The 21,098-nt window shown below is 34.7% G+C and overlaps 2 protein-coding genes and 1 pseudogene across 9 annotated transcripts; 2 read left to right on the forward strand and 1 right to left on the reverse strand.

Annotated features, from left to right (window-relative positions):
• The first annotated feature begins 2,294 nt into the window (after positions 1-2,294).
• On the forward strand, positions 2,295-2,729 carry LOC147397662 (SKP1-like protein 11 pseudogene; annotated as a pseudogene).
• Positions 2,730-3,340: 611 nt separating this feature from the next.
• Positions 3,341-8,880, forward strand: LOC147397663 (uncharacterized). Its single transcript, XM_086450216.1, has 3 exons — positions 3,341-3,396; positions 5,636-5,960; positions 7,752-8,880. The coding sequence occupies exons 1-3, from the start codon at positions 3,341-3,343 to the stop codon at positions 8,577-8,579; spliced, it is 1,209 nt and encodes a 402-aa protein (XP_086306342.1). The 3' UTR covers positions 8,580-8,880.
• LOC147397664 (myosin-17-like) lies at positions 8,516-19,164 on the reverse strand. Of its 8 annotated transcripts, XR_015180321.1 has the most exons (17): positions 18,994-19,160; positions 16,205-16,450; positions 14,301-14,440; positions 13,497-13,599; positions 13,328-13,408; positions 13,010-13,174; positions 12,644-12,799; positions 12,354-12,557; positions 11,698-11,928; positions 11,550-11,620; positions 11,358-11,457; positions 11,215-11,271; positions 11,069-11,125; positions 10,881-10,961; positions 10,670-10,752; positions 10,236-10,478; positions 8,516-8,651 (listed from the first exon to the last, which is right to left on the reverse strand). XR_015180321.1 is itself a non-coding variant. In XM_086449532.1 (16 exons), the coding sequence occupies exons 1-16, from the start codon at positions 19,078-19,080 to the stop codon at positions 10,432-10,434; spliced, it is 1,854 nt and encodes a 617-aa protein (XP_086305658.1). In that variant the 5' UTR covers positions 19,081-19,161; the 3' UTR covers positions 9,817-10,431. The 8 variants fall into 8 exon arrangements, 4 of the variants coding, with proteins under 4 accessions (XP_086305659.1, XP_086305658.1, XP_086305657.1 ...); XM_086449532.1 differs by lacking the exon at positions 8,516-8,651 and having other exon boundaries at positions 9,817-10,478; positions 10,670-10,697; positions 18,994-19,161; XM_086449531.1 differs by lacking the exon at positions 8,516-8,651 and having other exon boundaries at positions 9,820-10,478; positions 11,550-11,584; positions 18,994-19,161.
• Positions 19,165-21,098: the final 1,934 nt, after the last annotated feature.

Below are 21,098 nucleotides of genomic sequence, written 5' to 3' on the forward strand. Positions count from 1 at the left end.
AAATATTTCCTTAAATTTTTTTTTTTGATTGTGACTTAGGTGGCATGTGTTGAGGTGCGAGAGGAGGGTTTCAATCCTCCACGCGCAGACGATCTGAACTCATCCAATAATATCTCTTCGAATCTAAGTCTTTTGAGATTTTAGAATATTTTTCTCTAAAGGACTTCTCTTCAATCATCTCCTCCCTCAGAGAATGGGTTGTCTTATGAAAATCCGTGGACCATACATATAACATATTAGGTATATTAAATATGTAAAAACTGATTAATAGCAAATAAGGATTTATGGTGAATAAACTATAACTAATGAAAATCCATTTAAAACTATGTGGCCTCCACTTATTATATGACTGATGTGGGGAGGGGGAGGGGACTAAACTTCATTTAACATGTAAGCCAATCAGAATATAAATTTCAAGTAAAAAAACTCCAAATCTAACTACCTTTGCAATTTATTAAATAAAATAGACAGTTTCTAGAGAAAGAACAAAAAGAAAAGAAAATGAAATCCCTCACATTGAAACAAAGCATATGTGTTTTCCCTTCATCTCATAACTGAAATCTTTTATAACCCAAAGAGTTTGTGAGATGGCGAGGACCGCGCCTCAGGAAGTGGAGGTCTTGAGTTCAAATCACCCCTTAGGAGTCATCCTTAGATATTTATCACTGAAATGACCTAACGCTTGGTGGAGTGGATCGGTGGACTACATGCATATGCCTAAGGCTGTCAATGCTGAGCTTTTCTAAGCTAGAAAGTGGGCCCTAACCCAACCTATTTAAATATCAGGCCGGGTTTAGTAAATAAAATCTTAGTACAAGCCCGGTCGATTTCCAACTACATTCGGGTCATTTGTGGGCCTGGTTAAACCCATTTTCAAAGACACATTATTAATATATAATAAAATTATTATATATTGTATGTAATATAGTATAATGGGCTGGGCAATCCACTGGGCGAACATTCAAAATTCTACCCGGCCCAATAATTAAATGGATTTAATAACTAAACCCAAACCCGGTCCATAGCAGGCCCGGGCCCAAACCATTTTCAAAGACATTACTAAAGTAAGGGATTCATTACTTATTTATAATAAAATTATTATATATTGCATTTAATATAGTATAAAGGGCCGGGCCACCCACCAGGTATACGGTCAAAATCCAAAGCCGGCCCCATAGCTAAATGGAATTAATAATTAAACCCAAACTCGGTCCATGGCAGGCTGACTGGATCGGGCCAAAGCCCAACTGCAAAACCCCCAGTTAAAAATAAATAAATAGAATTCTATAAACATAATTGAGCCAAAAACTGCAAAACAAAAGTAACAACACCGATAAATAATTAACGGGCTCAAATAATCAAACCAAGACTGTTAATTTTATATTTTATTTTAAGTATATTATTTTGCATGGATGGAGATATAGTCGTTGTCTTGTTCTTGTAATTGTGGAAAGTCAGGAGTGGATCCAAGACATTTTTTATCACCTTTTTGTCTTCTCGTCTTTACTATTAGGCCGATAGTCCATTGTTCATCAGATGGTATTTTCTACTCTAAACCATAGTTTTAAAACTCGAAAACTTGACTTGATTCGGATGTCCAAGGAATCGAGTTGAGTCAAGAGTTTCCAGTTGTTTCAACCAAATTTTCGAATTAACTTTTTTGGGGCAGAGACACCAAAACTCCAATGGAGTTGATTCAACTTGGCTTTGACTCGACCCGATGAATTTTAAAACTATGAACCAAACATGTTGGCTGTGATAAAAATTGAACGTGGATTAATCTAGTTTGTGGGCTTGTCATTCACCCATGGGCCTAGTCTTAAAGCCCATGATATAAATAAATCACCAATCTGATTGGATAGTTAAGATAAACCAATTGATAGAGCTTTGGCGTCAAATAAAGAGTCGTGATCCCCCATGTTGCATACTTAAAATACGCTCCTGACGTGTCATGTGCTAGAGCTATAGATTTTTGCCTCGGGATATACATCTGCAATGCCACGTGAACCCACTAATCTGTGTTCGAGTCAGAGTAGGAAACTTAACGTGAACCCACTAATCTGTGTTCGAGTGTTCGAGTAGGAAACTTAACGTGAACCCACTAATATGTGTTCGAGTCAGAGTAGGAAACTTACTATATTTAGATAGTCCGAGATAGGAATTGTTTGAATCGAAAATAAGAAGTTGGAGAAGAAGTCGAGTCAGATTAGCAGAAGAAGTAATCTGTAGGTTTTTTTCTATATATAAAATCTTAGAAAGTAAGAAAGTAAGAAAGAGAGCTTGTTTCTGTAAACATGTCGAAGAAGGTGAGTTTGATTTGTTGTGATGGAAACAAGGTTGAAGTGGAGGAAGCCGTGGCCATGCAATCTGAGACCATAAAACGCACTCTGGAGGACATCTCCACAGAGAATGAAATGCCATTGCCGAATGTAAACAGTAAAACAATGCTGAAATTGTTGGAGTACATGAATAAGCAACACATGGACGACAATGAAGATCTTAAGAATTGGGATTGTAAATTCATTACTAGCTTGAATAAGGATGAATTATTTCACATCCTCCTGGCTACACATTATATGGAAATAAACAAGTTATATGATTTGGCATGCCAAAGAGTTGCGGATACAATAAAGGGAATGAATCCACAGGAAATTCGTGATTATTTTAGTATAGAAAATGACTTCACCCCCGAAGAAGAGAAGCAATTGCGGGAGGAGAATGGTGTTTGAGAGTTTGATAAGATATATAGGCTTGATTTAGTGTTTCTAGAATTTATATTATATTAGATTGATAGTAGTAGTAGTTGTAGAATTTGACTGTTTTTCGAAGAAATAATACATTGTTATTTTGAAATTTGCATCTTTTTGCCTATTATTGGAAGAAACTATATATGTGTTATTTCGAAAATTAATTTCATCTTTTGTTATGTATATACCCCGATCGATATAGTCACAATTATTTCTTTGAATTTTTCCAAAATTTGTATGATTCTTAGAATAAAGATCAACTGAATAAATCAACGAATTAATTGATTATTTGCTTATTAGTTGTTGAATAGGATTTTTATTTTATCTGAATATTCAAATCTCAAGAACCAGATTGGATCGTTAGAAAGGTGTGATGGATTTTTGAAAGAAGCCCAAAAAAAACATCATTTATATATAAAATATTATGTAGAAGATGAGTTGAGCTTGTGTTAGAATATCTCATATGTTGACTGCACATCAAATTTAGTTGAGGGTTTGGGCAACCCAAACCCAATCCTATATACTAAGATATAAATGATCTTATATTAATTATAGATTTTTTATTTAGTTTCTTTTTAGTATATCTTATTATTATGGCTTGTGGACAATTAGATGCTATTAGTATAAGCTTTTATTTAGTACGGTTTATGTAAGTATTCTTTCAATGATGGATTTGAAGGTCGTATAAGATTTTATTTATTAATTGTTTTGTTTTTAATGTTATAAATTTTTTAAATATAAAATTTATTAGCTAATCAAAATGAAATTACAGTTATCCAATGAGTTCTACCCAACCAAACTACCCATCATTACCTAACTCACACTAACCCGATTTTAAAAGATCAAGCTCTGGTTGGACTTGGGTATATTCTCCAACTTGCCCAAGTTGAAGCCCTAGTTTTTACCAAACTTTCACATATATGAATTGATTGAACTTGGTAAATGTGCTCATAGTGTAGCATAATTTTCTCTTAATTTTTTTGAACTATCAGAAACTGGCCAATTAAGTTGGCAAGTCAGAAAAATTCATATTGGATATGATAACATTTTATCAATCACCCTAAATATTTTATTTTCTTCAATATTCAAAATTTTTAAGAGGGATTGTTTTGATAGTAAGCCTAAAAACAACATTGGTATATTACGGATGTGCTAATTTGCTTACTTTGTAGAGTCTTTAGTAATGATAAAAGGCTTACCAATTCTCCTTGGGAGCGGATCATCTGTAGTGCGTCTTCCCTACAGTATCTGTAGTGATATTTAACGATTGAAGGACAACCTCGTCACATATCCACAAAATCTGTTTCGTTAAAACATTGGAGTCATGGACAATTCATCTTCAAAGCCTTCATCAGACTCAAAGAATTCTATTTGTTTTTCAAATTTTTTTTTTTTTTTAAACTTTGGAGGTCATGGACCGTTCATACAAGATTGAATTGTCTGAATTTTTTTTTCAAGATGTCAATCTCTACCACTTAAAAGCCACTACAACTACAGGGAAGATGCATTACGGAGGATCCGCTCCCCATGATGTCAATCTCTACTATTAAAAGTCACTATAGAGGATCCGCTCAACCCCCCCACCAAAACAAAATAAAAAGTTAGTTTATTACCATTTTAGTAAAAAAAAAAATTATTTCCAAAAATGGTGAATTATTGTTTTCAGACTTAATTTGAATAGTGCACCATTTTGAGATTTATTCAATTTTCCATCTCCAATCTGATAATTTGCTCTTAATTATTTATGGTTGCATACAAATATGTTTTGTAAGTGGTGGATAATGTCTTGAGATGAAGATGATGAACTACCAAAAATAGTAAAAATTAGGGTTATATTAGAAAAAAGGATGAGAAAGAAAGAGGTCCCTCCTTTGTTGTCATAATGTATTATTTACAGGCAAAAATAAAGAAAGATACCTTTATGTTTTCTAGTTGATGGAAAGCCCTCTTGACCTTAGTCTTTTGTTATACACTAATTAGGATTACTTACATGCACTTATGATTCATTTTGCACTATCCATATGCTTCAATCAACGTGGAAACTGATTTGAACTAGTTTGGAGTATTAAACTTATCTTAGTTGAATTAGAACGACGTGACTTAGTTGAATTAAAACAATTAATTTTTCTCAATTTTCATTTTGATTATTAAATCAATGGAATGAGAATCAAATTAGAACCATCTAAAGAGAACCGTGAATTTTTTTTTTTCTGTAAATGGTTTTGATCAATGTTGGTTCTCAATCAATTTGATTTGAAAAGACCCAATGCTAATCGATTCCAATTAGAACAATGCTAAAGTGACCTCAAGATTAGCCCTCACGTCACACATCCTGACATGAATCTAAATGGGAACCATAATGCTTTTCCTCGATAACCAAGTGAAAAAGCACTTTCACGTCAAGATGTGCGATATGAGGTCAATCTTGAGGTCATTCCAGCACGGCTCTTCCAAGACCCAAGACTCATGTAAGTCATATTAAAAGTTTGTCAACCCGTCTCGTTGGTGGACGATACCGAGACGATTCAGAGTCGTCTCGGTTTCGGACGAGTTTTAAAATCATGCTTGAGAGTTGGGACACACTTCCCAATGTATTGGTTGTTTGACTTTAGTTTTCTTCTAGAAGGCGGCGTTGTTGAGTTAAAACCCTCAAAGAAAAAGGTCGTGAGTTCAGAGAGAGAGAGAGAGAGAGAGATGGAGAGAAGACTTCGTGAAGCAGCGGTGAAAGGGAATGTGATCTCTTTGCTTGAATTGGTTAAAGAAGATCCACTACTCCTCGATAGAACTATCGTATCTTGCATCTCCCAATCACCTCTACATATCGCTTTGACCCTTGGTCACATAGATTTCGCTCAAGAACTTCTGACTCAAAATCAGGATACCTAAAGCTTCATCGAAAGGATTCTAAGATTGTTGTTATCGATCGATCCTGATATCTGTCTTGTTCGTAATCAAGATGGTAAAACTCCTCTTCATCTGGCAGCCATTAAAGGCCGAGTCGAGGTCTTGAACGAGTTAATCCGGGTCAAACCAGAAGCGTGTTTGGTCTTAACGGATCGAGGAGAGACTGCTCTGCATCTATGTGTGAAGCGTAACCGATTCGAAGCACTGAAGCTTTTGCTGGAGACAGTACGGATGGATGAGTTTGTGAACTTGAGGGATCATGATGGGAACACTATCTTGCATATTGCTGTGGCCAACAAGCAGATTGAGGTATGAATCTTGATCTTGATTCATTGCATGTGGTCCACCAATTCATCAATCCTGACCGTTTAAATTTGTGAGAAAAAAAAAAAATTCTATTAAATTGATGTTTGGAATTTGGATGTAGGGTTCTATAGCTTGGCCATTGGCCAAACCTAAGCTTGTGGAAGTTCTTCACAAGTTGACTTGACCGTGGCCCTGAACAATTTCACAAGTTGTTTCTTACCATTACATATCCATAGTCAAGGTGAAATCGTTCCTCATGTTGACTCGTCCGAGTCAACCGGGTTTTATGTAAAATAATTCATTTTAAGACGTTCTATTGCCACACCAACTTTTACATAGAGCACCTCATGTTGTGTATTAATTGTTTTTTTTGGACAGGTGATGTGTTTTAATTCTTCCTATAAACTTATATGAATGAGGTGTTCTCTAAGTAAAAGCTGGTGTGGAAATAGAAGCTCTCTTATTTGTTTTAGTGATAGTAAATATTTTTATATATGATGAATGAGATTTTGTGATAGAGCATTTACTAATCGACCCCATAATAAGCTAAGACTATAATTATTGAAGTATAAATATACATTAATAAGTATTTTAAAAAGATTTATATAGTTTGATTAGTCCGAGATTAGATGACTTGGATGAGTCAGTCAACTCAGTATTGTGGGGAGAATTATTTAGACTTTAGGGACATGGTCCGTTCAATTTTATGAAATTGATGCCTATCGTCATTCTTCTTGGAAATTTAAGATTATGTTGACAATCCACTTGAGATCTTAGGCTTCTTTGTTGCACAATCTCGTTGACCCAAATTCAACAAGATCGCTCATTGACCATTCCATTGTCGCCATGTAGCTCTGTTGCTGGTCAGTTCCTGGCATATCTAATGCCATTAGCCCTTCCCAAGGAGACACTACTCGGTCATTCTGTGGTCACCCGTATCCATGCCACCCACTTTATTGAAACCACATCAAAGCATGCATGTCAGATAGACATGGCTACCTCCTTGACATGCAGGGGACTATTGTAGATGGTGTTCTCCATGGCATCTCACATGCCATAGTAGTTTGCTTACAAGCCCAGCATGGCATGCACAATGATTAATCTGTACGAATGGTTAGCTGACAAAGTAGGCGTGGCCACGTGGAGCCAAATCTGTCGGTTGACCTGATGGCATGACATGGAAGATCTAGGTGATCCCACCTACTTTGAGACAAGAGAGTCCCCATACATTCTTTGCCTCCATGGACGTAAAAGTGGGATTGGAGTGCCACAATCCTTTTGTCTCTACTTCTCTTCCCCATTGACCATCCCACTTGTCCCCTATCTCCAAACATCCTCTTAGCACAGTCATTTTTGGTGCCTCGATCACTGAATGGTTTAGATGGAAGCTGAAGCCATTGATTATCTCTGCATCTCATTGATTATAGCAGTTCTATGTATATATCACAAAAACGTTATGCTCTGTTTTGATTTGTGAGATGCTGTTTCTACGAAAATATTTGAATGAAATGTAAAGACCATATAGTCTTACTGAAAATTCACATAACACAGACCCAAACAAAGCAAGGGTACTATCCCTACATCCAAAAATCCTATGGTCAGCCGAAGGCGCCAAACCCTATGGCCTTAGAAAAATGCTGCATTGCCCCTTGAAAATATATGATTCAACTGGTTGCATGAGCCATGAAGCATTACTGAAACTTGTACCTGTGCACAGATTTGGTCTAAAGTGTTGTAGGTTGGCTCTGTTTTCCACCCATATTTACATTGTAGGTAAATGTCAAAATTGTGCAGATCATAAGGCTTGTGCTTACTGCTACTGGAATAGAAGTGAATGCCTTCAATGCAAAGGGTTTTGCAGCTTTAGATGTTTTAGCACAGAGTACCCGAGATTTGAGTGATATGGAAATCAAGGACGCCCTTCTAGCAAGTGGAGCTTTAAGAGCCAAGGATATACCATTGGTGGCTCGTGAATGGGTTCCAACGAAAATTCCTTCCACCATACAACCACCACCATCACCCAAGGACCCTTCATTGAAGAACCAGGTTAAGAAGCATAAGCATACCGACTGGTTGGGTAGGAAGAAAAACGCATTAATGGTTGTTGCATCATTGATTTCAACAATGGCCTTTCAAGCTGGGCTTGCCCCACCAGGTGGTGTTTGGCAAGATGAAGTCACTAACGATCCTGATGTCAAAAATCACCATGTTGGGATGTCTATAATGGCTTACAAGGATCCAAATGCCTACGGTCAATTCATGATTTTCAACACGATTGGTTTCCTTGCATCTCTAAGCATAATCTTGCTACTTGTTAGTGGATTACCTTTGAAACAACGAAAGTGGATGTGGCTTCAGATGGTGATAATGTGGATTGCAATCACATCAATGGCGTTAACATACTTCATAACGCTAGACAACATGACAGCAAAGCAAGTTAGAGGTGTACTGTATCACGTAACAAAATATTCTTTCATAGTCTGGTTGGGGCTGATAGGTGTCCTTTTAATAGTTCATTTCGTTCGAGTGATATATTGGTCTCTAAAGAAGTTTGGAGTATTGAAGGAGAGGGAGAGGGAACAAAGAGTTACAATAGATGATAGTTGTTCTGAAGATTTTTGATACCAAGAATGTATTGTAGGGCTCCTTTGGATTGAGACAAGCCACAGGTTGAAATTCTCCTTGCCTTATCACCTACATGTATTAAGAAATGAAGAGTTCTCATTCAAAAAAAAAAAAAAAAAATAGTTTGTAAAAGTTTGCCAACATATCTCAGCAAATTGTACTACCAATCTCATGTTGTATTTATGTCAGGATGGATTTGAACTGATTTACATTTTCTTGCCTTTTTAAGGAAGGTCAATTTAGTTATGTTTTTAAAACCTTATCTTGTGTTTATGTTGTATTGAGTAGAAGTGATTTACACGTTCTTGCATTCTTCTCCAATGACGGGTGAAGCATTAGCCTTCTTTCTTAAACATCATCTATTTAAGTTCATCTTCAATCTATCACGTTCTACCTTGCCTAGATCACTAGTAGAAAACACTTTCATTTTCTTAAAAAAAATTCCATACTTCTACTTCAACAATCCTATATTGTTTTTGTGACTTGAAGATTGAGGTAGATAAAATCTCAAGGTTGAAGATGAGGTTAAATTTTTTCACCCAATAGGTCAGGGATGACTGGTTTTGGAAAGAAAAATAAAGGGTTTTTGGCTGGGTCATTTTTTGTTAGTCTTTTAAGAGAAGCCTGAGTTTAAGGTTACACCAGTGGTTTGAAGACATGGGTATCTCAAATATTCACTGAAACAATGGAGGGGTGTGTCCAAATCACCCTTCACAGTTTCATTCAATCTCAAATGTAAATTTTATTTATTTATTTATTTATCCATCGCAGAAGCCTACTAGTCCAGATCAAAATATTAATGTCTTGAATTTGATACTTCTGAGACAAAATCATGGTACCAATGCTCAACATTTTGACGGCTGAGATGGGACATGACTAAAATCTGAACTAAGCCGTATCTTGTCATTTAAAAGGTAAAATTTGTAACTAAATTTCACAAATATACGATCATTGAGATGCTCTAGTAGTTCATGATTCCCATGCAGTGAGAAAGAGGAACATAATATATAAATTTTGGGTTTTGTTAACATGTGCCCTAAGGGCACGCATTAGGTAGCATTAACTACACCTCTAAACTTTATTTACCTACCAAAAATGCCCTTCAAAAGTTTTCTACAAAAAAAAAAAAACCCCTTAGGGCAGACATTAACAAAATTCATAAATTTTTTATCAATAAAAAGAGGAAGGTATGTAACACAAGAACTTCCCCTGAGATCACCTATCCTAACACAAGAAATTCCAGTCACACGCACCATTCCCTTGGAAAGTCCTATGTGCAACTGGTTGAATCGAGGGTCAACCAGAACCTGAAGGGTGGCCCCAAGGAATTCATAGCTTCATGGGGTTTCAAACACTTGACCTACCCTTCCTGAGGAGCTTATCAAGGCTCGGCTTGCCACTAGGCCAACCCCTTGGGGTTATGTCCAAGTGCGTTTAACTAAAGAGTTTTGATAGAATCCAATCGAATACCATTGAAGTTACATTATACAGAACATGATTTTAAATAAATGTGATTGGTTCATAAATTATTTGATTATTTTGAGGTACTCCTTTGGAAGGACTTAAAAGTGAAAATTGTATTAGATACTGTGAGACTTTCTAACTAATAACATATCCATGGAAGAATAACAAAAATTTCAGAAATGCCCTCACCTTCGATTTTCATGCCAGAAACCCCTGATTTTCAATCCTAGAAATGAATATGACTTCAGCCACTAGGTAATTTTTCCTTGATCTCTTCCACACCTATTCTTCAAACCCTCATCTGCAGATCTTCAGTACAGCTCCTTGATCTTTTCAGGGTTCAGAGGTGAAGGATTGATATCACCCAAGGTTATTTGTTGTTTCATCAACTTGTAGATATCATCAACCGAGAAAGGTATACCGCATTGAACCCTTGACCAAAGAATATATTAGTCCATCAGATGTGTACAGAAAATGAACAAGGATCAAGAATTCTTCAGTTTAAATGAAGGTGCATCAACTAGTTTAGTTGGCGAACTCAATAGAAAAGAGATTTAAAAATAAAATAAAATAAAAAACTCTCTTTAAGGAATGTGGCTAAGTTGATTATTCACAAACATTACCTCGAGTCTTCTTCCAATAATAATAAACCTGTGACACCATCGTTGAATTCCTTAGTCAGTCGAATGTTCACACTCGAAAGGATCTAGCATAAAAGAGGAGTTTCAAGTGATTTATCGGACACAAATGAGAGATGCAACAACTGATAAATAAATAAATAAATAAAAGATCGGCGGTGAGTAGAAAGTTAAACCCGTTCCAGACTATACTTACATCCTCAATTATATTGCAATTGTCAAGCGAGCTAGCCAAGTACATTGTACAAACATTGTGTAATTGATACATGTTGAGTGCCTGAAAATTATCAAAGAATAATAAAAAGAAAAGTCCTATCTTTCGGAACGAAAAATAAAGCAATCTTTCAGTAGGAGTTGAAAGGTTCAAAGGAAAGGTTGACCTACTGGACAAATATTTTTTGTCACTTCATCAAAGGTCTTTTTTTGCCTCTGGTGTATGACCTGATTATCAGCAAAGAAAAAGAAAAAAACAAGATAAGTTAATAGTAACTGAAGTATTAGATATGAATGAGCAGATAAATGAATCACACCAGCAATTCAACTGCCTGCCTGATGTGTCTCAGTTCATCCCAAGCTGATCCTACATCCTACATGCAATTTATTTGTATTGCTAAGTCTTCCAAAAGAAAAAACTACTGAAAATAAACATGACAAAGGGATTGATTCATGCTACCTCTTCAGTTGCATCAAGGCACCATCTTTTTAACTCAGCTAACCCTTTTTGTATGCCCTTTCCATCTCTCAATGAGCAATGGGAACACTGTGAAAGAAGACTGAGGACAATGAAAGGAAAATAAATAATAAACACAATAACAAGTGAAACAAAAGTTAATAATCAAGAAAATAAGAGTTAGAACAAATTTACCTATTGAATAGCTGAACATTGATGAATGAGAACACCTGAGTGAACACATTGCAGATTAAGAATGGGGGAACCTGTAAAGGAGGAAAGTGTAAAAGGGTCGACTAATAAGAAAGATTATAATGATTGCATTGTTCACTTTGTAACTCACGTAATTGTCTCTCAATGTCCTCAAGTAACTGTTCAGGATTTCCACGATGCTATGCCAGCTAGGAAATAAAGCTTGTCCAGGGACAACAACATGCATTTCAACTCTTTTCTTCTTTACTTTGATAGGTAAAGGTTTAGTGCTTTGCAAGGTGACGATGGGCTCAAGGGGGTTTGAAACATGTGCTTTTGAATGTGATCCTTTCATTATAGGTTTGCGGGATACTATAGGTTTCTGCATCATAATGGAAAGATACGTAAGTCCTAAAGCACATCAACATAACCATTCAAATATGCTACGGAAACATGTACATTCCACATTTGGGTTTAAGAAGGACAATGCAATATATCATACATATGTCATAAACTGATAAACATAGTATTTCTTCTTATTTTTCTTATTATTTTCACAACTTAGTAACAAGGAGATTTCATGTTTTATCATTTTAGGCGAGTCCTGTACATTCAGATTATATTAATTATCAGTTCTCAAGATGGCGTGCCCCTGAAGTACTGATATCCTTAACCATTGCCAACAATGAAATCAGACAAAAAGGTCTTTGGGTACAAGTTACTTATCAGTGACTGAATTTGAAACTGAGCGACTTGTCTTTGTTCAAGTCTAATTTCTTGTGTATGATTAAATAGAGTAACAACTACCTTGATCAGCAATTTAAGGAACGGAGAGATGTCTTTCTTCAGATTGTCTCTTATTATTCCATACAATTTCTCAAGCAAGGCTATGAGTTGTTGTTTAAACAGTAAAGCTGGAGAATTGGCTTCAACTTGTATGTCATCCAGACCATTATGCATCTGAAAACTAAGAAATGAGAATCCACCACTTTGTGGAGATCCTGGAAGTCCCTAAAGAAAATTTTCAAAGTTAAAAGACAAAATAAAGCAGAATGCATGAAGAAAGATTTTAAAAAGAAAAAAAAAATGTTTGTTACTTGAGATAGCCTCTCAAATAAAGAAGCTGAAGTTGATTTAAGCCTTTGTGGAGTCGAGCTTGCTGCGTCACTTGCTTTTAGTGTCCGTTGGAAGAGCAAAAATAAAGTGGATGAATTAGACAACCAATAGGATAATACGCCATTATCATCCTTGCCCTTCAATGAGGTAGAAATAGAAGAAAAAAAAAATCACATAATGGCCTGTTGTGATTAGAAAATAATCACTATGTAGTTGACACCAATGGAAGTTTGGTGGAAAGACCAATGTAATTTAATAATCAATCCTGTATATTTGAAGTATTATATATCTGATGATTGTAATCATAATTTACCGATTAGGATAAAGATCTTAAAATTATGAGATACCTTTATAGCTAAGCCAATTGTCTTAATGATATGGTCAAACACACTAGTTTTTTCAACTGAAAATGATCTCCAGTGAAGAAGGCATTTGTATATGACACAAGCAGCAATGGGTACGCCAGTTGCCGAGAATCCCAGGTCATGTGAAATGCACTTTATCAGTAAGTCCTGGTTTTCATGTATAAACAAAGCAGAATGAAAAAAATAGATTACTAAAAGGAAGTAACCCTCAAACGTTCGAAATTTAAATACAAAATGGAATAAGGTGCAGAGAGCATGTGACGAAGGATAAGCAATATGTCCCAAGTGTTTCATGCATACCTGCTGCTTCTCCTTAAGCGATTTCTGTGGCTTTTGCACAATTTTAGGCTCACGTGGATTTGATGCAACAAGATTCAAATCCTAAGACACAATAAATTTTTATTAATTTAACTCCTCAATATGAACACGAAATGCAGCACAAACCTCAAAAGTAATAGGATATTCTTACCGACATCATCTTTGTTTCCCCACTTAGAATATTACCATTCTCTAGTGCTTGTTGATGAAGTACTTGATTCTCTGAATCGATATTGGACAGTTTCTTTTCAGGCCTATATCATAGAAACAGATGTCAACTTCAAAAAGATTCAACCATTTTCACAAAAAGTTTCCATTCATGTTCTAAGTCCTATAACAGGGTTTTCTTTTTTTGAACTAATTTGGTGACAGTATGATGCTAAGTAATATTTTCATATAAATCAAATCATAATGTCAGAAGGGGAAAGAAAATGATTGGTTTCAAGTTTCAACCACACGACACATTGTGCTGCTTATAGATGCAAATGCTAGCATTTTAACCTAATAACATGGCAAATTGAAAAATAGTTTTGAACCTCTATATCAAAGGAATTCCACTTTCTAAGAGTTTTGTTTCAGATATTTCGTCGTGCAGACATGGGAAACGTGCCCTGACTAATTTCAATAAAAATTTATTCATTCAATAATTCTCCACAATTATTTAAATGTTATCTATTTGATTTTGAGGTGTATAAGCTTTTTAAATATTTTCTCTCTATATTTCATAACTTAGCTGAAAAGATATTTTTTTGGAAGATCTAAGTGTAATTATATTAAGAGACGCACCCTGACTGATTTCAATAAAAAAAATTATTTATTCAATAAGTTCCCACTATTATTATATGTTATCTATTTGATTTTGATATGTATAAGCTTTTTGAATAGTTTCTCTCTACATTTGGATATAAAATATTCAAATGATTCCGTTTCTTGTATCATATGACACGTCACACACCTCAACATAGACTCTTGAAGTTGATCAATTTTTCGCTCCGCATTTTCAAGCTTTTTGGTCAGTTGCCCTCTTTTGGCTAGAGCATCAGCGAAAGCTTGCTTGACCTTTTCTACTCTTTTTTTTTCTGATAACAACAAAACCTGTAAAATAAATAAAGGTTAAGTCAAATGCGGATCACATTAATAGATAATTTGAGTTGTGTTGAGTGTTGTGTTATCCACCTCCGCTCCAGGGTGTCATGTGCTCATGTATCGTGCCCTAGTTCGACCTATGACCCTCTTATATTCAAAGTTGCTCCTTCCCCATTAGATCAGTCTTTTGGGGTAAATAGTTGTCAACATGGTATCAGAGCACTAGGTTCGTATAGGTCTTGAGGGAATTTTCCACCCTTATGGATGAGGAGTGTTGAGTGTTGAGTGTTGTGTTATCCACCTCCACTCCTGGGTGTCATGTGCTCACATATCATACACTAGTTAGACCCTGACTCCTTATATTCAGAGTTGCGCCTTCCCCATTAGATCAGTCTTTTGAGGTAAATGGTTGTCAACAATGGTGGTTGTAATAAATTTTCAACTATCCAATGAACCAAAATCCGAACGATAAACAACAAACTAATAACGATTCTCATTTGCAAAAAATCTTGATGATTCCAAGCCATGGTTTCAAAATTCGGTTTGACGTCTCATCTCATTCATCGACGAGATCAAGTTGTCTCGGACAAGTCAACTCATTTCAGATGAGACAATCCATTTAACTAGGTTTTATATTGATTGATTTACATATATTTAAATTAAAATAATTATAATCTTTTTAATAAAATAAGATAGATTATAAAATGTTTAGTCCTAAAATCATGTTTTATTTATATAATAAATATTTTAATTCTAAAAAAATTAATTATTTTAATCAAAATCTCGGTTGACTCAGCCGAGTTTTACTAATTCGTCCGAGATTTTTAAAATATCGTCCAAGACATCTTGTTTATCTCGCAAGATGATATGAATGTTGAGACACCGTGTATATCCGTATCGTTGCTGAATGAGACCGAGACGACTCGGGCAAGTCATCTTAGTCTCGGACGAGATTTAAAACCATGTTCCAAGCATAACTTTCATGACTTAGTTGTCCAAGATAAATTTGAATAAACATAATATAACAGTCATGTTGATACACCAAGTGGATATGATGAAGGAATGGAAAATACTGGTGATCATGTCGCTCATAACCTGCACATATTTATTAATCTGTTTATTTACTTGCATAACCTGCACATTATTATTCATGATCTTTACTCTAATTATGATAACAGTAATGTTCTTTTTTATTTCTTCTTTTTGATTGGTGAAAGTACTGCTTCCACAAATTTAAATTTTAATAAATGTATTTATGTGAATAATTACTTTGGAACCCTTCACGATCTATATGGGAGGATTTTCTCATTCTAGAAGTTCAAGTGACATCTACCTATATATTATTCAAGAGTAACACCTCAACGATGTAATGTAAAATATGGGTATAAACATTTCAAGGATACATGAATAACATCCTTCAATAAAAATTATAATAACTATACAATGCGAATTCAGATTATCTCTAATATATATTTATAAGGTGCTTAGAAGTTGGAATCCATATGCTCACTCACATATCATTACTTTCACGACCCATTTTAAGTCACACAAAAACATCTGATGTCTCGAGTGTTACATATGAACTACTTATAAATGATTCTACAGAGTGGTGCATCTTCTACTTTTATTTTTTTAGCAAAACAAATCTTCGATTTATTTCATTATTTTTTGTGCATCTCCATGATTATTCTAAAACATAGAAACTCTAGAAGGTGTGAGAAAGAGAATATCAGCATCTTATATCAGACAATCATTCAAGTTTAGTGAGTATACCTCTAGTCTCTCGGCCTCAGCAGTTAATGAATCAACCTTCTCTGTATTTTCAATTAAAACAGAGGTCTCTTTAATTACAGGTGGTGCTTCTTCATTAATTCTCCGAACAGCCTCTCGTTTTTTGAGAAGGTTGGAGTTTGCCTCATCTAATTGTATTTGCATTGCATGTAAAGCATCTTGTAATTGTAACTCATGAGTTGGGTCTTTTACATCGTTCTTTTTGTCATTAAAACTAATGCAAATCATCTGCAAACAAGTAAATGAGAAGCAACCAGAGTTAAAATCCTTCACATCAATCATTTTTAAGTTACACTAGCTTGAGAAGGAACCAATGTACAATTACTACATTTTTGTCCAGTAATTCAGTGTAATGTATGATTTTATTGGCCAAAACAAATTGAATGTGTTGTATCCATGGTTTCAAATCTCATCCAAGATCAAGATGACTCGGACATTATCATTCAGGAGTGAGTTTGACATACTATGTGAATCATCCCGAACAACATCCCACCGTTATAAATTTAGGGGTCCAACTCAAAACCAATTGGCAATGAGTGGAAAGACCCAGGAGCTTATAAGGAGAGAGACAAGGCAATTTGTGTCCGATGCAGGAATAAACTCAACTCGCCCCCACACAAATGGGCTGGACTGGGCCAAAGCATGTGTAGATATCAATTGGGTGACGTGGAAGAGAGAAAGGCCCACTCTGATACCATGATAAGTTTTAGGGTCCAACTCAAAATCAATTGGCAATGAGTGGAGAGGCCCAAGAGCTTATAAGGAGAGAGACAAGGCAATTGGTGTCCGATGTGGGACTAAACTCAACACGTCGAGATGATTCGGGCAATATTTTGTAAATCTTGGCCAAGTCAGTAAAACTTGTCCAAATCAACTGGGTTTATATTTTTTATTAAAATAATATTTTTCCTTTAAATATTTATTATCTAAATAAAAATATGCTCTTGTCACTAAATCTCCTAATCCATCTTACTTTATCAAAAAACATAATAAATCATTGCAAACCAAGTTCTAGCATGTTTTTAGACAAGTCAACTCAGTATCCACCCAAGGCGAGATACCAACATGTTTTTAAATCTCTTCTGAGACTGAGATGACTCGCTCGAGTCATCTCGACATCATCCATAAATGAGACGAATAGACAAGACATCTCACATGTGCAAAATATCGCAAGACAAACGAGATGACTCGGACAATATTTTCAAAATCTCGGCTGAGACAGTAAAACTCATCCAAGTCAAGTGGGATTTTGTATATTTTAATTTAAATAATTAAATTTTCTTTTAATTTAAATATTTATTATTTACATAAAATATGATTTAATGATTAAGCATCTTCTAATCTACCTTATTTTATATATAAAAAAAAAAATATTTTTATATAAATAAATAATTGCAAAATGAGTTAAATGATTTATCTTGCCCGAAACAACTTGGTCTCATCCATGAACGAGACGAGACGTTAAAACAAGTTTTGAAACCATGGACCCAGTTTTAAAATTAAGAATCCAGATCGTATGCACCTAAGGTAGAGGATTGAAACCAAGGAAATTTTAAACAAGACAAATTTTAGGCATCAATCCCTTGATTTTGGCTTATGTGGCATGTGTTGAGATGTGGGAGGAGGAAGCAGATCCTTTGTAACACAAATTCCCTATAGAATCCTATAGTAATGTTTAGATGGTTGAAAGAGTGCCACATCAGCAATACAATAAATTGTACCCTTAAAAAATTGAGCATTCAATAGCCATTCATTTTTAAAGACATTGAACCAGAAAAAAAAAAAAAAAACCTTCTTTTTTGAATTTTAAAAAAAAAAAAAATCATATCTAAACCATGATCACAAGAGGGCTGTGATGTTATTTTTTTATACTACGGTTCTCTCTCATCCATGGAGAGAGTGCTACAGAGGATTCCTCTGCTTCCGTGGAGGAGGGTTTCTATTGAGTTTAGTTCCACGTTGGATACAAATTGCCTTGTCTCTCTCCTTATAAGATCCTAGGCTCCACGCATTGTCAATGGTTTTGATTTGGACCCCAAATTTATCAGTTTCAATCCTCCACCCTGGATGTGATCCGGACTCCAAAATTATAAGGAAAATGCTGAAATGACAAAAAGTATTTCCTGAAAAATCATCTACGGTTATGTAGGCATGTCCACATCAGATTTGTGAGAATCACAGTAAATCCTGCGTCACCCCCGCACGACTCAAATTATAACCATGGTTGCATCAATGAGTCAAAGTTTGACGGCCACGTCAGCAAAACCCGGGTTCTGACGTCGCAATTTGTTCTTAAATCGGTCAGCTGTACATTTTTCTGGATAGAGCACCAAATCATTTTCTAAGACAAGTACTAAGAACCTAATTGACTTCTCTCTCTCTCTCTCTCTCTGTGACTTTCATTTTTAAAAAGTTGAGGGAAAATCGATCAATCTCTGCAAAATTAATTAACTAAATGTGAATAAATCTGAGTGCTTTTGAATGAAACTGTTAATGGCAGAAATAGACGTAATTCGTAAGAGGGCTAAACCCACAAATCTTGTTTTTTATTTAGATCTAACTCGTCCGAGACGGGATGACTCGTCCGGCTCTTCACGTTCTTAAACGAGACACCGGGTTCGAAATCCATGGACCAATCTCTCTCTGTTTTTTTTTTTTAATTGGTAGCAAACTCCTTATGTCTTAGAGAATTTATAAACAATAATATTAAAAAAAAAAAAAAGAAGAACACAGGAGTTCACCATTGAAATTGAAGTGAGTCTGCTAATTACCTTGATTCGATCTCTGAAACTGAAACTCTGCTTCTTCGCCTTCCCAACCGAATTTCCATCGTCGAGAGTCTCTTCGTTGTTGGACATTTTTGTCTTTTTTTTTTTTTTTTAATCTTTCAAATCTCTGTGCCTGCCCCGAAGCTTTGGCTTCTCTGTCCCCTGTTTTTTTTTTTTTTTTTGTGAGAAAGAGAGAAGCTGCAAGAAAGTCGTTGACAGAAGTGGTGAAGTACTTGAGATACGTCATACGTGTAGAATATAATATTGTATTATTGCAAATGTTGGTAGCATTAAAAAAAGAAATAAAGAAATAAAAATAAAGACTATGGCTGTGATATCGCCACACCATTAAACTATAAATAATCCCACTTTACAATGTTCTGTAATTAGCGAATCCAACCTTTTAGATAGATACATAGTTGATTGGCCATTAATCTTATTTACATATCTATATAAAGGGTCAGTTGTCAAGTTCAAAGGACAACCATTTCTACATACATATAGACAACGTGTTTTATGGGCAAAAATGTTTGGAATGGACTTATTTTTTGTGAGGATGATCTCTGTGATGAGGAGATCATCCTTGCCAAAAATCAGCTCATTATGAAACTTCTAGACCGTCCAATTTTTGTTGAAAAATTATAGACCGTCCAATTTTTGTAAATCAATTTTGATGAGGTTACAAGTTTTGGAATGGGATGATTTTTTGTCAGGATGATCCCCTCATCACAGAGATCATCCTCACAAAAATCAGTCCATTCCAAATATTTTTACCCATATAAGACAAAACACGTTGTCTATATGTGTGTAGAAATGGTTGTCCTTTGAACCTGACCCCTATATATATTATATATATATATATATATATATATATAGGGGTCAGGTTCAAAGGACAACCATTTCTACACACATATAGACAACGTGTTTTGTCTTATATGGGTAAAAATATTTGGAATGGACTGATTTTTTGTGAGGATGATCTCTGTGATGAGGGGAAAAAAATCATCCCATTCCAAAACTTGTAACCTCATCAAAATTGATTTACAAAAATTGGACGGTCTATAATTTTTCAACAAAAATTGGACGGTCTAGAAGTTTCATAATGAGCTGATTTTTGGCAAGGATGATCTCCTCATCACAGAGATCATCCTCACAAAAAATCAGTCCATTCCAAACATTTTTGCCCATATAAGACAAAACATGTTGTCTATATGTGTGTTGAAATGGTTGTCCTTTGAACCTGACCCTATATATATATATATATATATATATATATTATATTATATATATTTGATTAAAAAATTATTTTTAAAAATATAGTTTTTTTAAACATTTTGAGAAATAAAATCTTCAAATATCAAAATTACTCTTTATTTATCCGTTACTTACAAAAAAAAATAAAAAAAAATCATTTGACGATCTTGCTACATACAAATTTTCCAAACAAGGTCCTTTGATTGTCTTGCCATTGAATCACCTATATTTATTCAAATTTCTACTTGTTAATGATAATGCATTGTTGTAATTTTTTTCAAATTAGATCGTTGGACTGTTTCATTTTAAAATTTTATTAAAAAAATGAAATTATACAATCAAACGACCTAGTTTGACGAGGATAAATTCAAAAACTTCAATTAAGATGGTCAATGACCTAATGAGTAAAATTTTGAAATTTTTATTTTTATATAATAAATAATAATTAAATAATTTTCCCTAGTTGATTTACTTGTAAAATTCTGCAATTGAAAGTCTTGTAAAATCTAAATGACATATGCAACTAAATCACTTAACTTCTCCCTCTATTTAATGAAGGTGATTAACCAAGCCTTATTTACAGGTACTTTAATAGAATTGAACTCCTTAAAAAAATAAAATTAGACTAGCATGACTGTATTAATAAGATTTCAAATTTACCAAGGGTCATTGAGTCCACATGGTTTGCCTCGATTTCAAAATAACACCCCCTCCCTCTAGAATTCATAAGATAGATTATTAGATTTCGAGAGAGAGAGAGAGTAAAAAAAAAAAATTACACTTTGATCCAAAGACTGTAAAAATGCATGGTCACGGAATCTCCAAATTTAACAATTTATGACTCAAATTTTATT

The sequence above is a fragment of the Akebia trifoliata genome, chromosome 8 (assembly GCF_017979445.1).
Source record: "Akebia trifoliata isolate Shusen 1 chromosome 8, ASM1797944v1, whole genome shotgun sequence".
NCBI lineage: Eukaryota > Viridiplantae > Streptophyta > Magnoliopsida > Ranunculales > Lardizabalaceae > Akebia > Akebia trifoliata.

Coding starts and splice junctions, on each gene's coding strand:
- LOC147397663 (XM_086450216.1), top strand. CDS start 3,341: ATGGCTTGTGGACAATTAGATGCTATTAGTATAAGCTTTTATTTAGTA. Junction 3,397..5,635: donor TTTTATTTAGTACGGTTTAT/GTAAGTATTCTT, acceptor GGATACCTAAAG/CTTCATCGAAAGGATTCTAA. Junction 5,961..7,751: donor TGGCCAACAAGCAGATTGAG/GTATGAATCTTG, acceptor AAAATTGTGCAG/ATCATAAGGCTTGTGCTTAC.
- LOC147397664 (XM_086449530.1), bottom strand. CDS start 19,080: ATGTCCAACAACGAAGAGACTCTCGACGATGGAAATTCGGTTGGGAAG. Junction 14,441..16,204: donor CTGAGGCCGAGAGACTAGAG/GTATACTCACTA, acceptor TTTATTTTACAG/GTTTTGTTGTTATCAGAAAA. Junction 10,479..10,669: donor TTATTGGAAGAAGACTCGAG/GTAATGTTTGTG, acceptor TCTTTGGTCAAG/GGTTCAATGCGGTATACCTT.